This window comes from Emys orbicularis, chromosome 22 (assembly GCF_028017835.1).
Source record: "Emys orbicularis isolate rEmyOrb1 chromosome 22, rEmyOrb1.hap1, whole genome shotgun sequence".
NCBI classification, from domain to species: Eukaryota; Metazoa; Chordata; order Testudines; family Emydidae; genus Emys; species Emys orbicularis.
The window spans coordinates 8,807,784-8,830,645 of NC_088704.1; the positions used below are offsets into that span (position 1 = coordinate 8,807,784).

Sequence of the window (22,862 nt, forward strand, 5' to 3'; positions counted from 1 at the left end):
ACAAGGTAGCTTTGTGGCTCCTTAGCTCTGTTTGCAAACCCTCTCGGGTCATGGGAATGATGTATGAAAATAGCCCCAGCCCCAAAGAGCCGACACACTCAGGCAATTGATAATGCTCCGGCATGTCACTGCGCCCACAATGGGGCCTGTTGATGTCCCTGGGGCTCCCCGGGCATGCAGCAGAGGCCTTGGCTGGGCGCTATCCACTATCCATTGTAGGTTTGGGGCTGGATGAACACCAAGGTGCACCAGGTGAGTGTGGTGCTGGGCAGGAGGTGGGGGAGTGGGGAACAGGAGCTGGAGACATGGCTGACACACGCGGTTGGTGGGGGGGGTGTCGAGGCAAAGGAAAAAGAGATTCGGGTGACTCTGCCAGGCCACCTAGCTGGCTTTTGGAGACTAATTTTTGTGTTGCACCCACCTGTAAAATGCAGGCTCCCATCGTAACCCCGGGCCAGCTCCTCAGCGGGTGTCAACTGGCTTCAGTGGAGCTATACCTGATTTACGCCAGCTGAGGCCTTGGCCCTTGCATAAATCCAATAGCAGAGGCCTTAGAGCGGGAGGAAAATAAGCAAGAAATGGCTAAAAAACAAAACAAAGCTAACTTCTCCAAATGACCCCAAAGAGCTTTCCTCTCTCTTGTTGCCTTGGGTTGTAAGTGCGAACAGTTGGCCCCCTCGCCCGTGTCCCTTCCCATGCAGACAGGTCACCCAGCGCGCTGTCCAGTTTTCAAGTGACCGAAGCAACCAGGCTTCTTCCATTTCCCTTGGGTTGCTGTTCCGAACGGACCTCCTGCCTATGACGGTTTTCCCGCTAGCTGACATTTCTCATGCGCCGATGCCACGGGGAGGGTCACAGTACCTGGGCCCGAGCCCCCGAAGATGCTCATTGATTGCAGTGGGTTTTGGATCATGCCTTTAATGCCTAGGCAGCGAGGGGGATCCCAGAAAGTCCCCCTGCGGGAACCGCCTGACCCTTTGCTGGCTGTTTTGCTGAGATCACAGTGTGTTTTTGTGTTGCGTACTGCCGGATTAAACCATCCATCAGGCTCAGTGACTGGGATTAAATCCTTGCTGATCAGTGCAGCCCTGCACGGCTGTTTTTAGCCTCAAACCTGTTGACGGGCTACCTGATGTTAACTTTACCCTCTTGTGCTAGAACTTCCTCTTTAACCCAAGCAGCTGGGTGGAGGGGGAGGGCTGGTGGAGTGGGGGGAGATAGTGTTTGCTGTCTCTTTAAGGGCAGAAAAGAAAGCTCTCCATTTGCTACTCTCTAGGATTTAGACTAGATCCCTGTTTCCTTTAGCAAGAGTACAGGGGGAGGAAGATGCCAAGGGGGCAGGAGGATGCTCACGCACACACCCACCTCTGGCCAAGGGGCGACACCTCTGTGCTGCCTTCACACACACCTGCACGTTGCAGCTTTCTCCCACAAGCAAGACTTTGTGGGAGCCTCTTGCTTCCCTTGCATCAGGGTTTATTCTGCCTCTTGCCTGCTCTGCGTGCAGCAGCAGCTGGGATCAGACAGACAGCAGCTGAAAGGAAAAGGCTCGCGGCCCCCAGAAGAAAGAGCCCTACAGGTAAGGCAAGGAGGAGGGAGAGAGAGAGAAGCAGAGCTAGGAACTCAGGGGCATCTGCTCCCTGCACCAGCCTCTACCCAGTGGCGGCCAAACAGGCGTCTAAGTGGCATTTGCAGTTACTAGGAAATGCCTCGGTATGAGCTGTGGGGTGTGTGGGGGGGGAACCTTTCTTCTGCTGATCGGCTCCTGAGCTTGTCATTCTGCCCTGGTTGCCAGTGAAGAGAGAGGAGGAGAAGAGGGGGGGAGGAAGCAAGAGCTAGATCACACTTCTTCCCTTTGAAAGCTGGCCCATGGCAATGATCACCTAGTCCTGATCTCTGGTCTGTGCCGAGCTGCCCCAGGGGAGTCGCTAGCTGCCCTCCTCCTCACCCAGCCCCTCCTCCCCCCAGCTCCTCAATGGCAGCAGATTTTGGGAGCCCTAATGCCAGTGTGATTGGGGAGAGGTCCCTGGCTGGGGGGAGCAGCTGGGTGGCCGCCTTCCTCTGCTTCATCATCCTGCTGACCACCCTGGGGAACGTCCTGCTCATCCTGCTGATCTTCACGCAGCGCTCCCTGCGCAACACCTCCAACTACTTCCTGGTGTCCCTCTTCATGTCCGACCTGATGGTGGGCATGGTGGTCATGCCCCCAGCCATGCTGAACCAGCTGTACAGCCGGTGGGTGCTGGCGGGCGAATTCTGCTCCATCTGGTACTCCTTCGACGTCATGTGCTGCAGTGCCTCCATCCTCAACCTCTGCGTCATCAGCCTGGACAGGTACCTGCTCATCATTTCCCCCCTCAAGTACAAGCTCAGGATGACCTCCTGCAGGGCCGTGTGGCTCATCTTCGCCACCTGGACCTTGGCCGCCCTGGCCTCCTTCCTGCCCATCAAAATGGGGTGGCACGAGCTGGAGTTTGAGATCAGGCCCCTCAATAGCACCTCCCACGTGGAAGAGGACCAGTGCAGGCTCCTGGTCAGTCTGCCCTATGCTCTGATAGCCTCCTGCCTGACTTTCTTCCTCCCATCCATGGCTATCTCCTTCACCTACTGCCGGATCCTCCTGGCCGCCAGGAAGCAAGCTGTGCAGGTGGCGTCGCTCACCACCAACATGGCCAGCACCTCCGACGAACCCCTGCAACAGGTAATGGGGTTTGACTGTGCTGGTGGTGATTGGCCCTGGGTATGTGCAGAAGGGGCTGGTTGCGTCATGCCTGCTGATCCCACAGCCAAGCTGGTGGGTTTCACCCTCCCTGCCCTCTCCTGGGAAGGCTAGCAAAAAAATCATACCCCGCCCATGAAACCAGCTGCGGTGGGGACCGCCGGAGCTTGGCTCTGTGGCTTTTAAACTCATCGAAGGGGTGGAATCTTTCAGGCAGAGAAAGTCACTGGGGATGCTGTAGCCTTGGGCCGAGCTGCAGCAGGGCCGGGGGACAAATGGGGGTGAGAATCAAGCAATTTATGCAGCGAAGGGAGCCTGAGGACTGACCCCCCCGCCCCCTTCCTGGTGCTTTCCAATCCCTCTCCAACAGCCCCCTGCCCTCGCAAGGTGGAAGGATTAGAAAGGATCATGCAAAACAGTTATAGGCAAGATCAGCTGGATTCTTCCCCCTCTCCCGTTCCCCCACCTGGAAAAAGTTCCTTTGTTTATAGGTTGGAAAGTAAAAGCTGACGTGATGATAATTTACATGAGGAATTATAAGAGGCAGTTCGTGGAATGGAGACTAATTAAAGCCATTTTGAGAAGGGGTTTAACTGGGGAGAGGAGAAGCTGAGGGAAATTCCCCCACCCCTTCCCCACAGCTCTTCAGTGGGGCTTAATATTCAGTATCCTCCCCAGAGATCTCTGCCCCCGTCCTTTCCTCTCCGGTGGTTTCTATGATCGCTTGTTAAATAGGACCTTGAGCCAGCGGTGGGGAAGTCCCCTGCTGACTTCAGTGGCAGCTGGATTGGGCCCTGGGTTACAGCAAAGTGCCACTGACCTGGGTCAGCAGCCTCCAGGCCTTTGGGTAGCCGCTTCCCCACAGCGAGGAATGCCACCGATTAACGACGACTGGGCAGTAAATGGGGAGAGAGCGGGAAGGAACTGTCCGGGCTGGGTCAGGGAGCCTTGCAGCACGATGCCAAGGGAGGAAGCAGAGGAAGGTGCTCCCACAGCCCCGGGGGGCACTCCTTGTGGTCAGTCTCGGGGGGTACACACTCTTCTAAAGCGTGTTGGGGTTTGTCTGGATTAGGGTGAGGTTAGCTGAACCGGGCTTGGCTTGGACCATCTTACTCAGCTACACAAACCTGGCTGGACCGGGAATGTGTGGGGACCTCTGCTGCACTAGGGCCACGGGAGGGCTGAATTGCCAGTCGTTATGGATTTATATGGGGCAGATTTGGGAGACCTGGGTTCTGTTCCTGGCTCTGCCACTAACTGGCTGGGTGTCCTGGGGCAAATCACTTCCCCTTTCTGCACCACCAATTTCCCTGGTGGTAAAATGAGCGTGGTGATACTTACCTGCCTCTCACGGTTACATCTACACTGCCACGAGACCCCCGCAGCTGGCCTGTGCCAGTTGAGCTCATGGGCTCAGGCTAAGGGTGGAGGGTGGGACCTTCCCTCTCAACTTGCAAGGTCCTAGAGCCAGGGCTGCAGCTTGAGCCCGAACATCGACACAGCCCCTTAGCCCGCGTCAGCTGGCACAGGCCAGCCGTGGGTTTTAATAGCAGGGCAGGCACACCCCCGGGGGCTGTGATTACACGATTCTGATCCTCAGCCGGAGGGGGCTATACTGCGCACGCTCCTTCTTAAGGATCGCTCGCTATTATTATTCAAATACCTTTTGCATTGCCTTCTCCTGCACGCTCCTGGGCTTCACTCAAGAGCCCTCCTTGTTATTGAATCAATAGCCCTTGCAGCAAAGGGCCACGCAGAACAACAATCTGGAAGGCCAAGTGAGATGCCGTGACTCATCTTCGCCAGTGTTCCTCGCGCCAGACGGGCAAACTCAGAAGTACTCCCCGATGGAGCTTAGACTAAGCATTTAAGCTAAAAATGTGCTGAACAGAGCCTGATCCAGCAAGGTGCTGAGTGCCTTCCATTCCCACTGTCTTCAGTGGGCGCTGATGGGGCATAACACTGGGCAGAAGCAGCTCAGCACCTTGCAGGATTGGTCCCAGGCTGAGGCACGAGGTGTGGGCTTGTCCCGTGCACCCACATGAATATCTGAGCATTGGATCTGGCAGGTACAACCTCCTCCATCACACCTGACGAGGGGCAAAGGGTCAATATGGTGCCACGGCTCGGGGCGGGCTCTGCACAGCGGGACACCCGGCTCACAGGCTCGGTCGGCGTCGGTGGCTCAGGGGGTGAAGGCGTGTCAGAAAGGGAAGCCCCCAAACAGAATGGGACTTCTGCGAATCAGACCAGGTGGAGCGAGGCGGGAGGGGAGAGGCAGGCGTCAATGGGAGGGGGTGGAGGAGCTGTGAGAAGTTGGCCCTAATGTCGGAAGGATGCTGGCACAGCATGGAGTGAGGCGAACGGCCCAGATGAGGGGATGGAGCAGCACCGTAAAGCTTGGGGGGCAGAGGAAATCCCAAGAGGCAAAGGAGAGACTCCCAATGCCACCGCAAACGGGGGAGAGGCCTGGCTACACCCAAGTGGCTGAGGTGGCTTACGAGAGTGTGAGGGGAAGCTGGGGCTGGGCCGCCATGTGTCCCGGGGGCTGTCTTATGAGTCACTCTGCCCGCGCACTCCTGAAGGAAAGAAACCCAAGCTCCAGCTCCCTCAGGGTGCATGGGGGAGGGGGGTGGGCAGAAGGGGCTGCTGAGCTAGGACAGACGAGCCAACTTGTGTGAATTTATCACCAGAGACGTGATTTCTAAGGAAAATGACACCTCCCTCGTGATCTTGTGATAGAACGCTCAAATCTCAGGATTTTTTTCCAGCCCCGGGCTGAGGTGAGCGTCCCTGCCCCTTCCCACCTCTCCCAACAGCCCTGGCTCAGCCCTCCATCCCCCCACTCTGCCCACAGCCCATGCTCAGCCCTCCGTCCCCCACCTCTCCCCACCGCCCTGGCTCAGCCCTCCATCCCCCACCTCTCCCCACGGCCCATGCTCGGCCCTCCGTCCCCCACCTCTCCCCACGGCCCATGCTCGGCCCTCCGTCCTCCACCTCTCCCCACGGCCCATGCTCGGCCCTCCGTCCTCCATCTCTCCCCACGGCCTTGAAGCACACAGCTGAGTGTGCTGGCTTTTGCGGCTATTCATTGCATGGGGAACCTAGCACCTCACTCAGGCTTTCCTGTGATGGTCTAGGCACCTAAAAGTTAGGGGCCACAATGCTCAGCATTGCGATGTCTAAGCCCCTTTGTGGAGCTGGGCCTTTAGAGACCCCAACTGAGCCAGAGGCCCCATTGTGCTAGGCGCTGTACATACCCATAGCGAGAGACAGCCCCTGCCTCAAAGAGCTCAAGATCTAAACAGACAAGAAACACAAAGGAATATTTACCACCCGCATTTTACAGTGGGGCAGCTGAGGCCCAGAGAAATTAGGTGACTTACCCAAGGTCCCACATGGAGTCTGTGGCAGAGCTTAGGACCCAGCTCTGAATCCCAGCACAGTGCCTTCACCACAAGAGCCGCCTTCCTCTTCGGGAGCCTTGTGTCAGGTTGAACATGAGGGAGGAAGAGACTCGTTTGTGGCTGAGGTAAGAGGCCCACCCCTTGAAGTGCCATTTGTGAAAGAGGGATGGTGTGTACACGGCACGCTACTGGTATGAGAGAGAACCAAAGTGTGTGTGTGTGTGTGTGTGTGTGTGTGTGTGTGTGTGTGTGTGTGTGTGTGTGTGTGTCTCGCTCTTGACCTATAGGACAGACCCTCAGCTAGACTAAACGGGCCCAGCTGTACTGAAGTCCATGGTCTGGTGACAGTAGCTGAGGATTTGACTCATAGACGTTTGTTTATACCTCGGCTACTAAAACCCTCCAAAACAGAAAATCCACCCTGAGAATGTTCTGCCACACGCATCGGCTAGTTGAAGGAAAGTTTCCTGACTTGCACAATGTAAATAAGGATATCCCATGGGGCAAAACCTCAGTGCTGGGGCCTAGTCTGTTGGTACTCTCTCAGCAGCGCCGAGTTGGAGACAGCAACGGAGTTACATTATCTGGGCCTGATCCTGTGCTCATTGCAAGAGTGCAAATCAGCAGTAAATCAGTTGCCGGAACTCAGAGCCAGAGTCCATGGGCCCAACTGTCCTGGTTTTACAGAGCGGTTACACCTGATTTACTCCGAAGCAGGTGTGAGGCGACCCAGGACCTGCGGGTGTTTGTAGTTCTTGGTTATTTCCCCATTGAGATTCACTCCAGAAGAACAACGGGATGTTGATTGTGCCCTGGGAACACTGAGGAGAGCCTAGTATTTAGCTGCATCCACAGTCTCACCTGTCAGACCGTTTGTTTAAATTCTTTGTTAGTCCATGGTATAACCGGGAAGCCCTGCTGGTGATTGCGCCGATCCCAGACCATATAGCAAAAGTGGATTTTATTTTGTTAGTTTAAAGATTTTTCTCCCCAGGGAACGGAGCAAGGGGCCTGCTTTCCCACTCACATCAGGTTTATACTGGGGAACTCCACTGGCATTACTCTGGATTTGCACCGGTGTGAGTAAGTGGAGATCCCCTTTGCGTCCAGATTGCTTTCATGTCTATGGAACAAATCCTTTTCTAAGTGAAGAGTATGTGGGGGAAAGCCCATTCCCACAGGTTCAAGCTCTTAGATGCAATCGTAGGATAGTTATGTCTAGAGATCTGAAGAACACCAAGATTAATTTCTAAACGATTGAGATGCTAGAAAAGAAAAGGAGGGGGAAAAAATGACCTGGAGAGTTTAAAAATAGATGGTTCTTCTATAACTCCACATATTGGATGAGTTCAGAGTTCATGTGTTGATGATTTTAGGCCTTTCTTGGTTTGACGCTCTTGGCAGTATGTTTTCATTCTCTCAGCTGAGTGTGTTCTTTAACCTATTGCCTTCAAGGGGATCAAAGTACATTATGGGTGGGAGATGTCTGTCCAGTGACTCCCAGAAATGACAATGTTTCTTACAGGGAGGAGAAAACTTAGAGGGTAGTTTAATGTAAAGTGTCTGGCTCCTTCCAGTTTCCCCCCCCAATCGCTCTTCATCCTTTCTCTAGGCGCCTTGGGATGACATTTTGCACACCTAGAGCACCCTTCCTTCTAGAATCTCACAGCACTCGATTAATTATGCCTCCCAGCACTCCCGGGGTGTGTGTTAAATATTATTTACCCCCGTTTTATAGATGGGGAAACTGAGGCACAGGGCAGTTCAGTGACTTGCTCAGAGACACATGCTGGGAATAGAATCCAGGTGCCATCTCCTTAAAATCAGCAGAAGTTATTTCTCTCCTGCAATGGTCCTGACCCCCTCCCTCTTCCAGTCCCCTGCTCGGCATGCGGTACTTTGGTTCTCACAGGTGTCTGGGAATCTAGATCATGATGGGATTTCACAGTCTGGCCTTTATGAACGCTGGGGAGCCCAGGAGTTTTGCTGGAGAAAAAGAGGCTCAGTCTCTCGCTCTCCCTGCTTCTTGCTCATTCACTTATGGAGAAGGTAACAGCAGTCACCAAAATAATTGTACGGAGGAGGAGAAGCTGTCATGCCCATTATTAAGAATTGTGGAGCTTGATGTCACTCTCAGGAAAGGAATAATTTCCCATTCCCCTCAAATTGCTAGGTGTGGGGGGGTGTCAGTGCTGATTATGGTTGGGGAAGGGGTGGGTGGGGCAAAGTATCTGGATTGACAGCAGCTTCAAAGCATTTGACACAATTTTTTTGGTTTCTTTTAAGAAGAGCCTGTTCCCATGGCTGTGTGCTGAGCTTTGCAGGACAGTAGTGGGGTTGGGATTAGTGAGAAATAAACTTCCTTTGCAAGAGCTTTCGCTATAGCGTTTCACTGACTCCAGTGCAGCCTGAACGCTTGTCCCTGCCGTGAACAGAAGTTTGTCCAATAAAGACATTCCCTCACCTACCTTGTCTCTCTCCTGCGCAGAGGGGCAGTGTAAGGCCTACGCATCACTTAAGTCTCAGCTAAGCCCATGCCCTGGCCATGTAGGCCTGCGTCAGTTCTGCCCTGTGATAACTGGGTGAGTGGTAGGATTAGAAAAGAGGGGAGAAAATTACATCCCAAGCCCCCAGATTTCTGCAGCAAGCCTTTAGCGCAGCCCACTCAGCTTCTATTTGTCTCCACCAGGAAATCTAATTAACCTCAGAGCTGAGTTCTATAATAGTTGTAACTAGGAATTGGCCAGCCATACATTCACCAGATTGGTGAAGGGAACTGAAAGCTGAGCTGACTAATACAGTCTCGCCCGCTGCACTTAAAAAACAATGCCAGAGAAATCTCCCCGCTCTGTCACTTTCAGCTGTCATGACAGTTACTAATGTTCCAGGCAAGTGTATTTTAATTTGCCAACTTGCTTAAAAAAAAAAAAAAAGAGCATTTAATCAATGAACTAATAAGTACAACTGTATCGATTCAGGAGGTGTAGCGAGATGAAAGCCGCACTCACAGTGAGAATGAATTACGGACAGTACGAGTGTACAGGGACATGGGTGCAGATTTTTAAAGGTATTTAAGTGTGGTTCTGCTCAGTGTTGCAAAGTCTAACCAAATTAGGAGCCTGGGTCTCCTTTTCAAAATGACTCAGGCATTTGGGAACTGAAGTTTCAATAATGGGACTTAGGAGTCTCTTTTGAAAAGGAGTCTTAAGCTCCGAAATCAGTTAGATGTTGCAATGCTGAGCAGAGCAACATCTAAGCCCCTTTAAAATACGGGCCTTACTTCCTATGTGATGGGCCAAGATTCTCCTCTGAGTCATTCTTGATTTATACTAATGAAATTCCACCAAAGCCAGTGGAATTACTTGTAATTTACACTGGTGTGAGAGGAAAACATGGCCCAGTAATGGAGGATTTCCAATTCGTCTCCAGTGCTATAAATCACTGATCCCTAGCCCTGATGTGTCATAAAACATTGGACTTTAAATCCATCTCTGAGCCAATGCTGAATATTGTCCATTTATCAACTCAGCCCACCGCAGTATTTGTGGGGAAAGAAGGACTATCTGTATAGCTGTACATATCATCAGGCTCTCCCCACCTCCACCAAAAGGGTAGCTGTTTTAAGCTATTCAGGATGTGGAAAGTTAGAAGCAGTCTGAATAGAAATATAGATGGCTAATGGGCAGGTGAAAATTGTCAGTAGTAGGCGATAAATGCAATTTATGACGTGGTTCCACAATTTGTCATATGGCTATTGCCATCACTAAGGCTACGACTTAGTCACGGAATCCGTGACGTCCAGCAACCTCCGTGACTTCAGCCTGAGATGGTCAGGATCTGCAGGGTCCCCCACCGCCCACGGGGGCAGGGGGCTGCGGGTTCCCCCCACTGCCTCTGGTGGCCCCCAGAGCTCCAAGCCGCCACAGGTGGCAGGGTACCCCACAGCTCCTGACTGCCGCGGGCAGCGGGGGAACCCCCAAGCTCCCGGATGCCATGGGCGGTGGGGAACCCTGCAAATCCTGGCCACGGCAGGGGAACCCCGAGCTACCTGTCAGAACCCCTGAGCTCCCAGCTGCCATAGGTGGTGGGGTCCCTGCAAATGGCAGGGGAACCCCTGAGCTCCTGGCCACCATCGGCCCCCGGAGCTGTGGGTGGCAGGGGTCTCCTGCAGCTCCCATCCCCAGTGGATGGCGGGGCACCCCACAGCTCTCAGACACTGTGGGCGGTGGGGGAACCCCCAAGCTCCTGGCCGCTGCAGCCCCTGGAGTTGCAGGTGGCAGGGGTACCCTGTGGCCCCCAGCTGCTGCAGGCGGCTCCTAGCCCCTGCGCAGCTGCCCCTCTTCAGGTGGTGCGGGACCCACAGATCCCCATTTTGTCACAGATATTTTTAGTAAAAGTCACAGACAGGTCACGGCGTCCATGAATTTTTCTTTTTTCCCCGTGAGCTTTCCGTGACTTTTACTAATAATATCCATGACAAAATCTTAGCCTTAGCCATCACACATGTAATATCCAAGCTCATTTATCTCTTTTTCTAATCACAAATCTTTCTAATTATGTGTGTAGGTTTATATATGTATATGTGCATCAGATGCTGCATACATATGGGAAGAAATTAGTTCTAACTGGTAGAGAATTTGAAATTCTTCCACACTACGTTATTTTGAATACCCTTCTTCTGATTTTATTATATAGGCTACAATATTAAGCAAGATACAGCATAGATTCCTTTTTCAAAAATCACTGGTTGAGCTGCTAGATGTGTTTTTACACATGAAAGATGTCTGATTTTGCATATAATATATAGTTCTGCAGGAGAAAATTATTTGTTACTAAATGGAACAGCTTTAATTCCCTAGTAATGGTCTCTATTGACCTAGTATCCTACAGTGAAAAGACAAACTTAATTGCTTTTAAATACCTTGATTTAGCTCGCTGTTCTTTTTCTTCTGCATAAGGAGCTGGGAGTCTCTGATCCAGCCAACTCACTTGTGGATAAGTCCTAAAGTATTTTAATAGGTGGAAGGAGAAGCAGAGAATAGACAAAATACTGGAGCAATTTTGAAAGGCCTTTTCTGAGAGATCAGATTTGGCCACAAAATGCATTTACACATTCTAGGTCAGATCCATTGACCCAGAATGTTTCTTTAACTAACATCCGTATTCACACTCATGGACTTCGGGCTGTGAAACCGTGTCCCTCATTGATAAAAATGGAGGACTTTCAGCACCCTGGACAGCAAGGACTTTACAAGCTGTATTAGGCCTCATTTCAGCCAAGCACTTTTAAAGCACATGCTTAAATCTTAGAAGTCAATGGGACTTAAGTGAGTGCTCAAGTTCAGCATGTGCTCACGTGTTGTTGAATCAGGGGCTTAGAATGTAAACATCCTGCTCCCAGTTAAGCCAATGGAGTGAAAATTAAGCTTTCCTGATCATTCTGTACAAGGAATGACAGTAGCTGGTATATAACAAAGAGTCTTGTTACATCTCTAATAGTACAGCTGTCATTTGTCTCCACCTCTGAATGAATTTAAATGGGATGATAAGTAGAAATAACATGCAAAGCAGAGTGCCATCAGGGTGTTCTGTTTTAAATCTCTTCTGTTCCTTGGGGGGGGGGGGGGGGGAAGGGGGGCGGATCAGCAAGCTGCAACTTATTTAATTACGACAGGATAATTTAATTTGAGATTGCAGGACTGGATAGAAACCAGAACTGGCTCTGAGCGTTGTAGATTGAAACACTTGAGCCCTTTCTTTGAAAAATGTAATTAAGCGGCTGTGCTAATCAATAGCTAGATATTCACCCTGAGACTAGGCTTTATCGTCACTCGATCTTCAGTAGCTGGAGGCATTTGGATTTCTGCAATAATAAAAAATCCCCGAATAATATAGCCATTATGGTTCAGTGAGTAGTCATTTTTCTTTCCACAGTGGCTTCTTTTAACCACAGCACCCCCTGCAGGGCGGGTCTGGGCTGTCAGTGAAGGATCATGGTGGTTTCTTTCACGCTTGGCACCCAAAGGTTGATTGCGCCATAAATCCCCTGGGAATTCAATGCACTACACCTCAGTTCATGTAGTTTGTGTGCACTAAGCCTGACCCGACCCCGGGAGAGCTCGGGTAATTCACTTAAGCTCTTTGACCCAGAGCCTCAAAGATATTTCGGGACCAAACTCACGGCCATTTCAATGGGAGTTAGGTGGCTAAAAGTCAATGGCTGTTGAGAACAATTAGCACCTCAGCATCTTGCGGGATGAGGGCCATAGAAGAGGGTCATTGGATTTGTCCCACAGCTCACTGTGCCCTCGTCACATGTTCTCCAGTGACGGGCCAGGACAACAGTTTCCTTATGGCACCACCGTTTGTGTGGCACACCACACCGGGGAATGTGCTGCTGGCTCATAAAAGGGGATCTGCTCCTTCTCTCCAACAAGTTACTGGGTCCTTCTCAGTGGCTCCATACTGCAAACAGTGGTCGGAAGCAGGTTGTCATAATTTTTGCCAACGCTAATGCAAAAAATATAGAGGGCCACATCCCCAGCTGGGATAAATCAGTAGAGCTACTTAGAAACATAGCTACTATGCAGGAGGCTCTGGCCCAGGGAGTGTAGTGCTGGGACATCCATCCGCTGGCTGGGAAAGTTATTGAGGATTTCCTTGGCTTCCCCCGACTAACTAATCTATGGCTCAAGGACCATGCATATCTGGGCACAGACAACCCACTGATGGCAAGCTAAAGTGACTTATGTCTTTGTCAAGGTGTGTTTTCTTTCTGGCCGTTGTCACCTGTTGGCGTAGCCAGCCACGCTGGTGTTTAAAGGGCGAAGACCTGAAAAGCTTCCCTTTTAGCCCAGCGTTTGCACTGGTCTAACGTTGAAAGAACGTGATAGCCCAGCGAGAGAATCTGTATAAAACGGAGCTGTTGCTGCTTGTTTTCTTCACCCAGGCATATTAGTCTCGGCGGGCTTCTAACACTGCCGTGTACAAGCCACTCCAGGAGGCTGCTTTGCTTCTGAGCATCACTTTGTAACAGATCTACAACCTAGACCAGTTTCCCTTCCTCTCTGGGGCCCCAGCTGAGCCCAGTAAGCCCTGGCCACAGCTGGGGCTGGGGGAGGAGGGGGAGTATAAAGAATCTGTTTTTGCCTCTCCCCCCAAAGCTGGGGGAGATGCCACATTTGTCCGCGGCGCAGTGTAGCGGCACCTCGTGGCTGTTCTAAATGATACCAGCTGCAAAGGGCCTCTCCAGCCGTCAAGGATCACAGGAGTGCAGGTGCCCATCAGTCAGCCCTGCTTTTTTACTGGCCATGCCCGAGGCTAGGCCTGTCTGCTGGCTCTGTACTACTCCTGTGGCCTTAGTGCGAATGACAAGCCCCAGCTGGGTGTGGTTCCCCTTTGGGCTCTAAGGGGCCACAGTGGAGTCCAGGACTAGGCCCTGTCTCTGGGGTAAAGCTATTGATTGCAGGGCGGTTACTCGCTTTTTACGGCAGCGGGTGCAGTGACTCATTTCGAGCAGGACAAAGCGAGGGGAATAAACAAGGCACCAGGAAAGCCGGCAGAGTGTGGAAGGAGGAGCGGGGATAACCGCGTCCCTCCTTCCTGCATGAAGGGACTGTCAGTCACTGGGGACAAATCCCATTTGCTTGGTGTCACGTTGAGCTGCTTGCCTGTCAAACCCCTGACAAGGGGAGTGATTGCATTAGAGATTAGCCAGCGTGTCACTAGTCTAGCACAGCTCTCCTTGGGCCCGGGGTATTACAGGTAGGCACAGACACGGACGAAAGGGGGAGTGGAGGGATCAAGGAACACTTGGAGCTGGGGCAGACGAAGGCCCCTATTCTCTGCTGCCCTGCCCTTCATACAGCGAGCCATTTACCCCCGGGAAGGAGCAGCAGAGAGAAGGCTGCTTTGGTTTGCCCACGTTGTAGCTACATGTTGCACCGGGGTGGAGGGGGAGAAATAACAGTCCAGCAAACACAGGCGCTGACATTTGTTTTTGCTGGTGGGCGGTTTTGGAGAGATGTTTGTGTTTTTTTTTGGGGGGGGGGGACTCTGCCAGTTTTGGGGGGAGGCTATTTTCAGCATATTTATACACTTCCTTCATATTCTAGTTATTGAATACGTGCCCATCATTGGTATCTTAGTGGGCGGTGGGGCCTTGAGGGAGGGGACAGAGAGGAGTGGGCGGGGGCCTCTCAGGGCAGCGGGTGGCAAGCAGTGAGTGGTGGATGGGGGGGATTTGGGAGAGGGGGTGGAGAGGAGTGATCAGGGAGGGCACCTTAGGGGAAGAGGCGGATTGGGGGGGGTGAAGCCTCAGGGGAAGCGACAGAGCCAGGGTGGAGCAAGGGGAGGTCGGGGGGGAGGCCGAGCAGAGGCGGGGCCATGGGGCGGAGCGGGGGCAGGGCCACAGTGTGGGCACCGGTGGCCCCCCCACACTTCTAGGGAGCTTCCCGTGCTCCTGCCCTGCCTCCCCAAATGCAAGGTCATGCGCTGCCTATGACTATGGCTTGTGGGTGCTGAGCACCCCCGATTGTTTTTGGTATGTGCTTGAGGCCTGGCGCACTCACGCCAGAAAACCATTTAGAGCCTGATTTCCCCGTCTCCTCCCTCCTCATGGCATCACCCTACAGCTGGGCGTAGTGGGTGTAAAATGCTACCCCATTGGGCCGGTCAGAATCGTCTCCACTAGGTGCAGGGACCGGCGGCGTGGGCCCCAACGGAGCGAGTTCGATGCTCGTCTGCGGGGGTGCACGTGCGCTGAGGGCAGTGGAAAAGAGAGCGCGGGAAGGACTTAACACTGGTCATTGGCGCTGGTTTATGGGAAGACGCTACCAAGCATGTAATAAACGCCGCGGTGGCTGAGCGATGGAGATCTATCCAACGCCACACCATCCAGTGCGGTCACTTCCCCCCGCTCAGAGGCGGCTGACGCCAACCTCGTTAAGTTAGGCCAATGCTGGAGAAGGACACACGAGTTCGGCTGACAGCGCTGTGGCACAAAGGGAGCTTTACGTCACCTTTGGGCACAGCCAATCCCTGATCCATCCCTAGTGTGGATGACAATAGCCCCAGGGCTGCGCTTAGATTTGCCAGCTTGTAACGGCTCCCCCGGGGCTGGCCTGCTGGCTGGGAATGGCTGGAGCACAGCCTTCTGTGCTATGCCGGTTCTCGTACTGTGCTGCTCACTGCAGTACCTGAGACATGCCCTCAGCTTTCCCCGTACACTTCCTCAACTGCTCCGACAGAGCCTGGCTGTCATGCACTGGGGAATGCTGCTTGGCTCTTTACCTGGTGCTAGAGTTTACTACCACGTTCCTTAGCTTTGTACAAGCGCCCAGGAGCACAGTCACAGGTGCCTTTTATACCACTGGCAAGTGAAACAAGCGCTTTGGGACGGGCCCTCGCTTTGTTCTAGGTCTGTACAGGGCCTAGCACAATGGGGCCCCAGTGGCCTCGAGGTGTGACCGCAGCACAAGTGAATAGTAAGACCAACCTCTGCTGGAGCGGCAGGTCCTCGATACGTAAGGCAGAGGCTCCTCCCGTCTGGCCTGTTCTTTCGCCAGCCCCCTTTTCTCACATGGTTTCTTGTCCTTTGCAGGTCCCCGGAGCTCAGAGCCAAGCTGTGGCCATGGGCGAGAACAGGAAATTTGCCAATAAGCACAGCAGAAAGGCGCTGAAGGCCAGCCTGACCCTGGGAATCCTGTTGGGAATGTTCTTCGTGGCCTGGCTCCCCTTCTTTGTTGCTAATATGGCACAAGTAAGTCCTGGGCAGAAGAGGCCAGAGATGCCCTGCCCTTGTACGTCAAACCCACTCACAGCCCCGGGAAGGCCCGAGAAGGAGAGTTGGTCACTGGCGCGTCTGATAGTGATTAGCTCAATGTCTATGATTGACTTAGCCAGGGCATCTTCTGCATTTAATGGTAGGGAGCTTCCCTCCTTCTGGCCCTCTGGCCCTTCCTGGGCCTGCCCAGATGGACTTTTAGACTGTAATCTCTTTGGGGCAAGGACTGTCATTTTTTTATGTTTGTAAAACACCCAGCCCCGTATCAATGACAATGAGTTAGGGCCAAGATTTAGGAAGCAAGGAATTCGGAGATTTTATTCATGGCCCTTCCTAAAAATCAGTTTATCAAGTCCAGCCCCCCTCGGAAATCGCTTTCCTGCCCACCACCTCCCAGCCACACAGCTGCCTCTATGCCAACACCTTGCCACTGGGCGCACCTTGCTAATCTGTGCTGCTGCATACATCAACCAGGAGAGGGTGCACTACAGGCAGCCAACTGCTGAAATCTAACCTGTCTGGGGTGCGGACAGCGTCACCATTGCACCTGTAGCCAAATCCAGCTCCCTCTGGAAATGGAGTTTGGACCCCTTGTCTCCCTTCCCTTCCCACAATGGCCCTGTCTTCATTTGCTGAGCAGTTTCTTTAGTTGCCTGCCCCAACCCTTGAGCCAGATGGGATCTGCCCCAGGACCCTGCCGTGTTTATTGCATGCAGTTCCTTTTCTCTTAACCCCCCTGGGGACCTGCCTCCTTGGAGAACAGGGGAAAGGCCAGGCTTCGCCTCCGACCTACGTTGTGCAGAGCAGAGTGGGACGTGAGCCGTAGCAGCAAGGTGTTGCCATGCCGTTGCAGATGATGCTGGGATTGGTCAGGAGGCACGGCCTGTTCTAATCTGTGCTCTGTCTCCCTCCCAGGCAGTGTGTGACTGCGTCCCTGCTGGCTTCTTTGACGTCCTCACCTGGCTTGGGTACTGCAACAGCACCATGAACCCCATCATCTACCCCCTCTTCATGAGGGACTTCAAAAGAGCCATGGCTAAGTACCTGCCCTGCTGCCGGCGCTCTTGGGAAGGCAGGCCTAGCGCCATTTCCCTGTCCATGCAGAACTCCAACAGCAGGCCCCGGCTGGGGATGTCCCTCAAGAACGTCCTCACACTGCAGGGCGAGACGGACTCAGTTGACTCAGTCATCCAGGTGAACGAGCACATCTTGCCGCCTGCCTGCAAAGACCCCCACCTGGAGTCCATCCCAGCCACGGCTGCCGACTCAGTCAACCTCTTCGACTTAGATCACATGGACCAGGAGCTGCAGATCAACCAGCTGAACACGCCCATGGATTGACCACGCTGCCCCAATGCGGGTGGCATGAGGTTAGGAGGGACCTGCTCTTGGTTCCCCCCACAAGCTTAGGCTATGCATAGTGACCCCCTGGATGGGGAAGCCAACGAGGACGTGTGGGTACATGTACACGCCTTCTGAGCCAAAGTGAAGCATTGCTATACCACAATACACTCCCTCTATACATAGAAACTGATCCCAAAGTTTGCTGTCTCCCTAATCGTGGGTGGGAGGGAAAACGTGTCTCTTCTTTGTATAGAAACAACAAGGAGTCTGGTGGCACCTTAAAGACTAACAGATTTATTTGGGCATAAGCTTTCTCTGTAACTTTCACTCTATGCATCTGAAGAAGTGAGGTTTTTACCCACGAAAGCTTATGCCCAAATAAATCTGTTAGTCTTTAAGGTGCCACCAGACTCCTTGTTGTTTTTGTAGATACAGACTAACACGGTTACCCCCTGATTCTTTGTATGGAAATCACTGACCATTTTCCAGTGGTTACAGGTTGGGATTGTTTAAATATGATGAAGCGAAATGCTATTGCCAAGTTTACCTGCCTGGTGTCGTTTTCCTTCGTCTCTATGTGTGTTCTCACTGTCTCACTTCCCCCTCCTGCTTTGTAATGTGGACAGCAGCACAGGCACTTTTACAGCCTGACCCACGCGTGATCTGCCCAGGTTGTAAGTGTTTTATGGTCCCGGAGCTAAGAAAACAGCGGTGACATTTTCGCCTCCGCTCGCCTATAATGTGGAATTTTAAAAGTGGATTAAAAAGCAGCACATAGTAAAATTACCGCCAGAGAGAGAAACAAAACCTACCAGGCACTGAAGGCAGAGGGGTTCAGAGCAGCCAAAGGCAGCCACTGCTGGCCATCGCCACTGGACCCCGAGCACTTTGTTAGCAGGAGAACATCAACCTTCAAGTGCTCAGATGCTACAGTGTGGAGGGCATAGCATTATCTGACAAGAGAAGATGATAAGACATAAGAATGGCCATACTGGACAAGACCAAAGGTCCATCCAGCCCAGTAGCCTGTCTTCCGACAGTGGCCATTGCCAGGTGCCCCAGAGGGGATGAACAGACCAGGAATAATCAAGCGATCCATCCCCTGTTGCCCATTCCCAGCTTCTGGCAAACAGAGGCTAGGGCCACCATCCCTGTCCACCCTGGCTAATAGCCATTGATGGACCTATCCTCCATGAATTTATCTAGCTCTTTTTTGAATCCTGTTATAGTCTTGACCTTCACAACATCCTCTGGCAAGGAGTTCCACAGATGGACTGTGCATTGTGTGAAAAAATACTTCCTTTAGTTTGTTTTAAATCTGCTGCCTATTCATTTCATTTGGTGACCCTCTGGTTCTTGTGTTAAGAGAAGGAGTAAACAACACTTCCTCATTTACTGTCTCCACACCAGTCATGATTTTATAGACCTCTCTCATATCCCCCCTTAGTCGTCTCTTTTCCAAGCTGAAAAGTCCCAGTCTTATTAATCTCTCCTCATATGGCAGCTGTTCCAGACCCCTAATCATTTTTGTTGCCTTAGATCATCATGAAGAGCAGCTGTACGGTCAGCTAAGGCTGTGATTCTCAGACGCTGTGCGGCGTTACAGTACTGGAATCAAGGCTCTATGCTCTAATCGCTACTCTAATTCTCAGCCTCTCTTCTCTGCCCTAGTGCCTGACGCCTTTGTTGCACATTCGCATTCCTGAGCTGGATCACGAGCAGCTCCAAGCCTCATGCTCACTCAAAGCCAGTCCCTAGCGTGGGTTAGAACAGGTGCAGTTGAATGGGCGATTGTGGGTAATGGGCGATTACAACCAAGGGCTTAGTCCTACAAACTGGGGCTGTTGCCTGAGAAGCATTGGAAGTAAGGGCTGGTGTGATGCTTTTAGTTGGAAGGGCCACTCCCTGCTAGCTGCATGACTATCATCCAGTGTTTGCTGCTCCTAAGCAGGTACTGAACAGTCCCAAATTGCCACCTCCTAACACACACACACACACACACACACACACACACCCACACACACACACACACACACCCACACACACACACACACACACGCTCTCAGAGTACCAGCACTGATGGCGTGAGGAATCCCTCGAGGCTTTTCATGCTGCTGTTTCCTTGAGAAATCATCAGCGCGGTGGGTGTCTGAGCAGAACATCAGGATGCTGAAAGACTCATTATATGGTGCGTCTCGGCCACAAAGAGGAAAAGGGTCACTGGTAACTAGCTTCAGAAATAATGATTTTTTGTTTGCTCTTACAATCCCACTGCAGAGGCTGATGGGATGTGAACCACAGCGGATGACACCGGCCACTGTGCTTTTAGAAGCTCTGTTAATGAGGCCACTGGCCAGAGAGCAGCAGGGTTAGCTAGTGCTGGGAAAGTCTCATGGCGCCGCTGTGATCAGAAAGCCCAGCTGCCCCCTCAGCTGTGCAGAACTCATGGTCTGGTACTCAAGGGCTTGATTTGTTCAGTCTAAGGGGGTGCCCCGCTGAAAACCAGACCAGTAACTGCTCTCTGCCTGAGTTTCCTCACTTGTAAGGGGGGGATAAGAATGATCCCCCCACTTTTGTAAAGTGTTTTGAGAGACTCAGATGAAATGTGGCTAAGTGACGGCGCCGTGACGTTGTTGTCATTCTGGATGCTGTTGGAGGGAAGGGATTCATTATAATGGGCATTTGTGTTATGAAAAAATCAGGGGAAAACGCTTAAGGGGGAAAAAGTCAAATCTGCTCTGCATTTTGGCACTGCTGCTGCTCTTTGTGCCTTGTGACGTTAGGCCTGAGTCACGGTGCAGCACGAAAGACGCTCGGGGTCACAGTAGAGGTGGTGTCCTGGCTGAACGTTGAGATCGGCAATTGCAGCTTTCCTACCTCCAACTGCCCCAGCACTTTGGATACAAGGTTTAGTTTTATTCTCGTGCCCTGTGAAATGGCTGCGGGGCTTCAACGGTGGGAGAAGTGATTGGTGCATAAGGTTTGTAAAAAACGTTGGAATAAAAGCTATGCTATGCTGTGAGTACTGACGTGATGCCTGTCCATAGAGGGAAATAAAGGAAGACTGTTATGTGTCAACAACAGCAGCACCAGCCTATGCCCCCACTTCCCACCCCCCAAACAGACTTAGCTTCCTACTAAGCCTGCATTTGGAGCAAGATTTTACCAACTTATATTGTTTTAAACATAAAACTTGAAGCTGTAATTAGAATGGGGGGTAAGTCTTTGACAGCCCGCTGGACTGAATCCTGCTGCACCAGCCAGCAGTGGAGGGGCAAGTGTACCACAGCCTGCAAAGGCATGGCTGAGCTGCAGCAGCATGCCCCTTCTGGAAGCCCCAAGGAGGAATTCTAGCTGACAGCCAGAGTAATCAGACAAGGGATCACGCTGGAGCATGGCCCCTTTGGAGCTCCTGCACAGGGACAGCAACCTCGCTGGAATCCTTGCTCCGACCTCTAACCTGCAGCCCAGGAGATGAAGCACTGCCCCTGTGGCCAAAGGGGGCAGGAAGGCCGAGAACCTAAGAGTTAGGACACGCTGAGCTCCTTGGTGACCTCAAAGCTGAGATCACAATGAATGTCCAACATGACCTCAAGAAAATCTTTCCAAAGCCAGGGCCTAGGCTCTCAAAGGAGCAGGCTGTCCTTCATAAGCTGGGAGGTGACCTGCTTTCTCTAGGGAACACAGACCTCTCCGTCCCAGACGGCTTTCGATGCCTGGGCCTGGTGCAGCCCGTGGTGCCTGGTTCCCCCACACCTATGATTTTGGGGAGTGGAGTGAAAGCCCACAAATGGTCTCCTTGAGCAGGTACAGGAGTGGCTGGGTGTGTGGCATTTTGGAAACTGCAAATACAGATTCCCTTGTTTATGCGGAAAGGCACTGCACGAGAGCCACGCAATGAAAGTGGAGTCTGGTTACTCCCCTTCAGAGCTTAAGCTGGTGACGCCAACTCAACGGTAAAATCACGAGAGACTTTGTTCTTCTCTAGCACCTTTCATCCAGGGAGCGCAAAACTGTCTCAATCCCCACCGGGGATATGCTCATATGGGGAAACTGAGGCAGGGACTTCGCAAAATGTCTTGTGCAATGTCTCAACCAGCCATTAGCAGAGTCATGATGAATGAACCCGGGTTTGCTCCCTCTATTGCCTCCGTATGAAAGGCTGGTTAACAAGATCTGAGATGGACAGGCACAGGTGAATCAAGCCCAATTGTACATGTAAAACTCCAAACATACCTGGCCACATTAAAAAACAAAAACAAAAAACCCAGCAGTGCAAAACAAATTAAACCTTTTAATTTCCTAGTGAGAATACGAAACAGGGGGTTCCTGGTCTCCAAGATACTCTTTCAATGCCCATCAAGTCACCTGGTTCTCTAAGACTCACAAGTTACAGCAGCATTTTCTTATAAAGGTGACAGTTGTTCCCCAAAGAATAAAGGCCAGTGCCTCAGCTGGTGTATATCCATCACTGAACTACAGCAGCTGAGCATCTGCCCCGGGGTCCTTTCCTCCGCACATGGGAGAACCCATCGGCAGTAGCTCGGAAGGTTTTGATCCAGTAACGCTCCTACGCTGTATGCCAGTTTCCATGTGGTCCTGAAAGCAGCAGTTGAAGTGTTCTCTTCGAGGTTCTGTTACCACGTGCAGGGCGACAGCACCTTGTTAAAGCATCTCTACGCAGCATCAGTGACATGGCCAGTACATTGGTATGTCAGTCTCTGGGCTAGTTTGTGCACAAAAGCACTGAGGGGAGAGGAGGAGTGGGGGGCTCACCACTGACACCACAGTCCCACCAGCCAGCCATGAGGCACTCCTAGGGCAGCAGCAGAAGCTAGAGGGACAAGGGAGGGAGCCCGATGTCTCATGTCAAACTCCCACTGAGTCATGAATTTTTCATGGGTAGCAGGGGAGGAAACAGAACCAACCCGAGAGGCTGCAGGAACGGCTGTGAGATTTCAGCCCCGCCTGTCACAGCAATCAATATTCCCCTCTGGAAAGCAGATTGCTGCTCCCCTGTTAGATCAAAGCAGCCTGGCTGACCATGTGCCTGCAATGGCAGCAGTTGGGCCTTTCCACACCAGCTCTAAGCACTAGCTGCTGGCGTTTCCCATTATGTGGCGTGAAGTGACGGGAAAACAGGAGGAAGCAGTGACCATGGCATCCCACCCCCGTCCGCTGGGAAGCTCACCGGGTTGTAGAGTCATGTGAGAGAGGTTTTAATCCTAGCAGAACATTCTCCCACCGTAACACACTCAAAAGGATCCCTGATTTGTTTCCCCTCAAGACAGACAACTCTGGGTTATTCGATGTGTCTAGTGCCTCTCTAATGCAATAGCACAGCAGCTATGGACGTTATTACCTTTGCTAACAACCGGTTTGTCACATCCATTTTCTGGAGGGTCCTATAGCTCCACAAGTCCTGGGATTCCCCTGGGATGAATGTTCTGTAGTCACTGCCCCTAGAACTGGCCAATGGCACCAGTGTTGTTTTGAGGGGAGGGGTTTGGTAGATGCCCTTCTGCACTGGAGTGCTGGACAGATCGCGTGCTGTGGCCATGATGCAGCGACCAAGGGAAGAGCCAGTAATTCATTCTGAGGCAGGGAT

General features: G+C 52.2%; 1 protein-coding gene across 1 annotated transcript; it reads left to right on the forward strand.

Annotated features, from left to right (window-relative positions):
• The first annotated feature begins 1,975 nt into the window (after nucleotides 1-1,975).
• HTR6 (5-hydroxytryptamine receptor 6) lies at nucleotides 1,976-17,251 on the forward strand. Its single transcript, XM_065421482.1, has 3 exons — nucleotides 1,976-2,701; nucleotides 15,728-15,886; nucleotides 16,826-17,251. Exons 1-3 carry the CDS (start codon nucleotides 1,976-1,978, stop codon nucleotides 17,249-17,251), a joined length of 1,311 nt encoding a protein of 436 aa, XP_065277554.1.
• The last annotated feature ends 5,611 nt before the right edge of the window (nucleotides 17,252-22,862 follow it).

What these genes read in the sequence shown, in the direction of transcription:
- HTR6 (XM_065421482.1), top strand. Translation starts at nt 1,976, where the DNA reads ATGGCAGCAGATTTTGGGAGCCCTAATGCCAGTGTGATTGGGGAGAGG. An exon ending in CCGACGAACCCCTGCAACAG is followed by an intron (nt 2,702 to 15,727) that starts GTAATGGGGTTT and finishes TGTCCTTTGCAG; the next exon opens with GTCCCCGGAGCTCAGAGCCA. An exon ending in TTGTTGCTAATATGGCACAA is followed by an intron (nt 15,887 to 16,825) that starts GTAAGTCCTGGG and finishes TCTCCCTCCCAG; the next exon opens with GCAGTGTGTGACTGCGTCCC.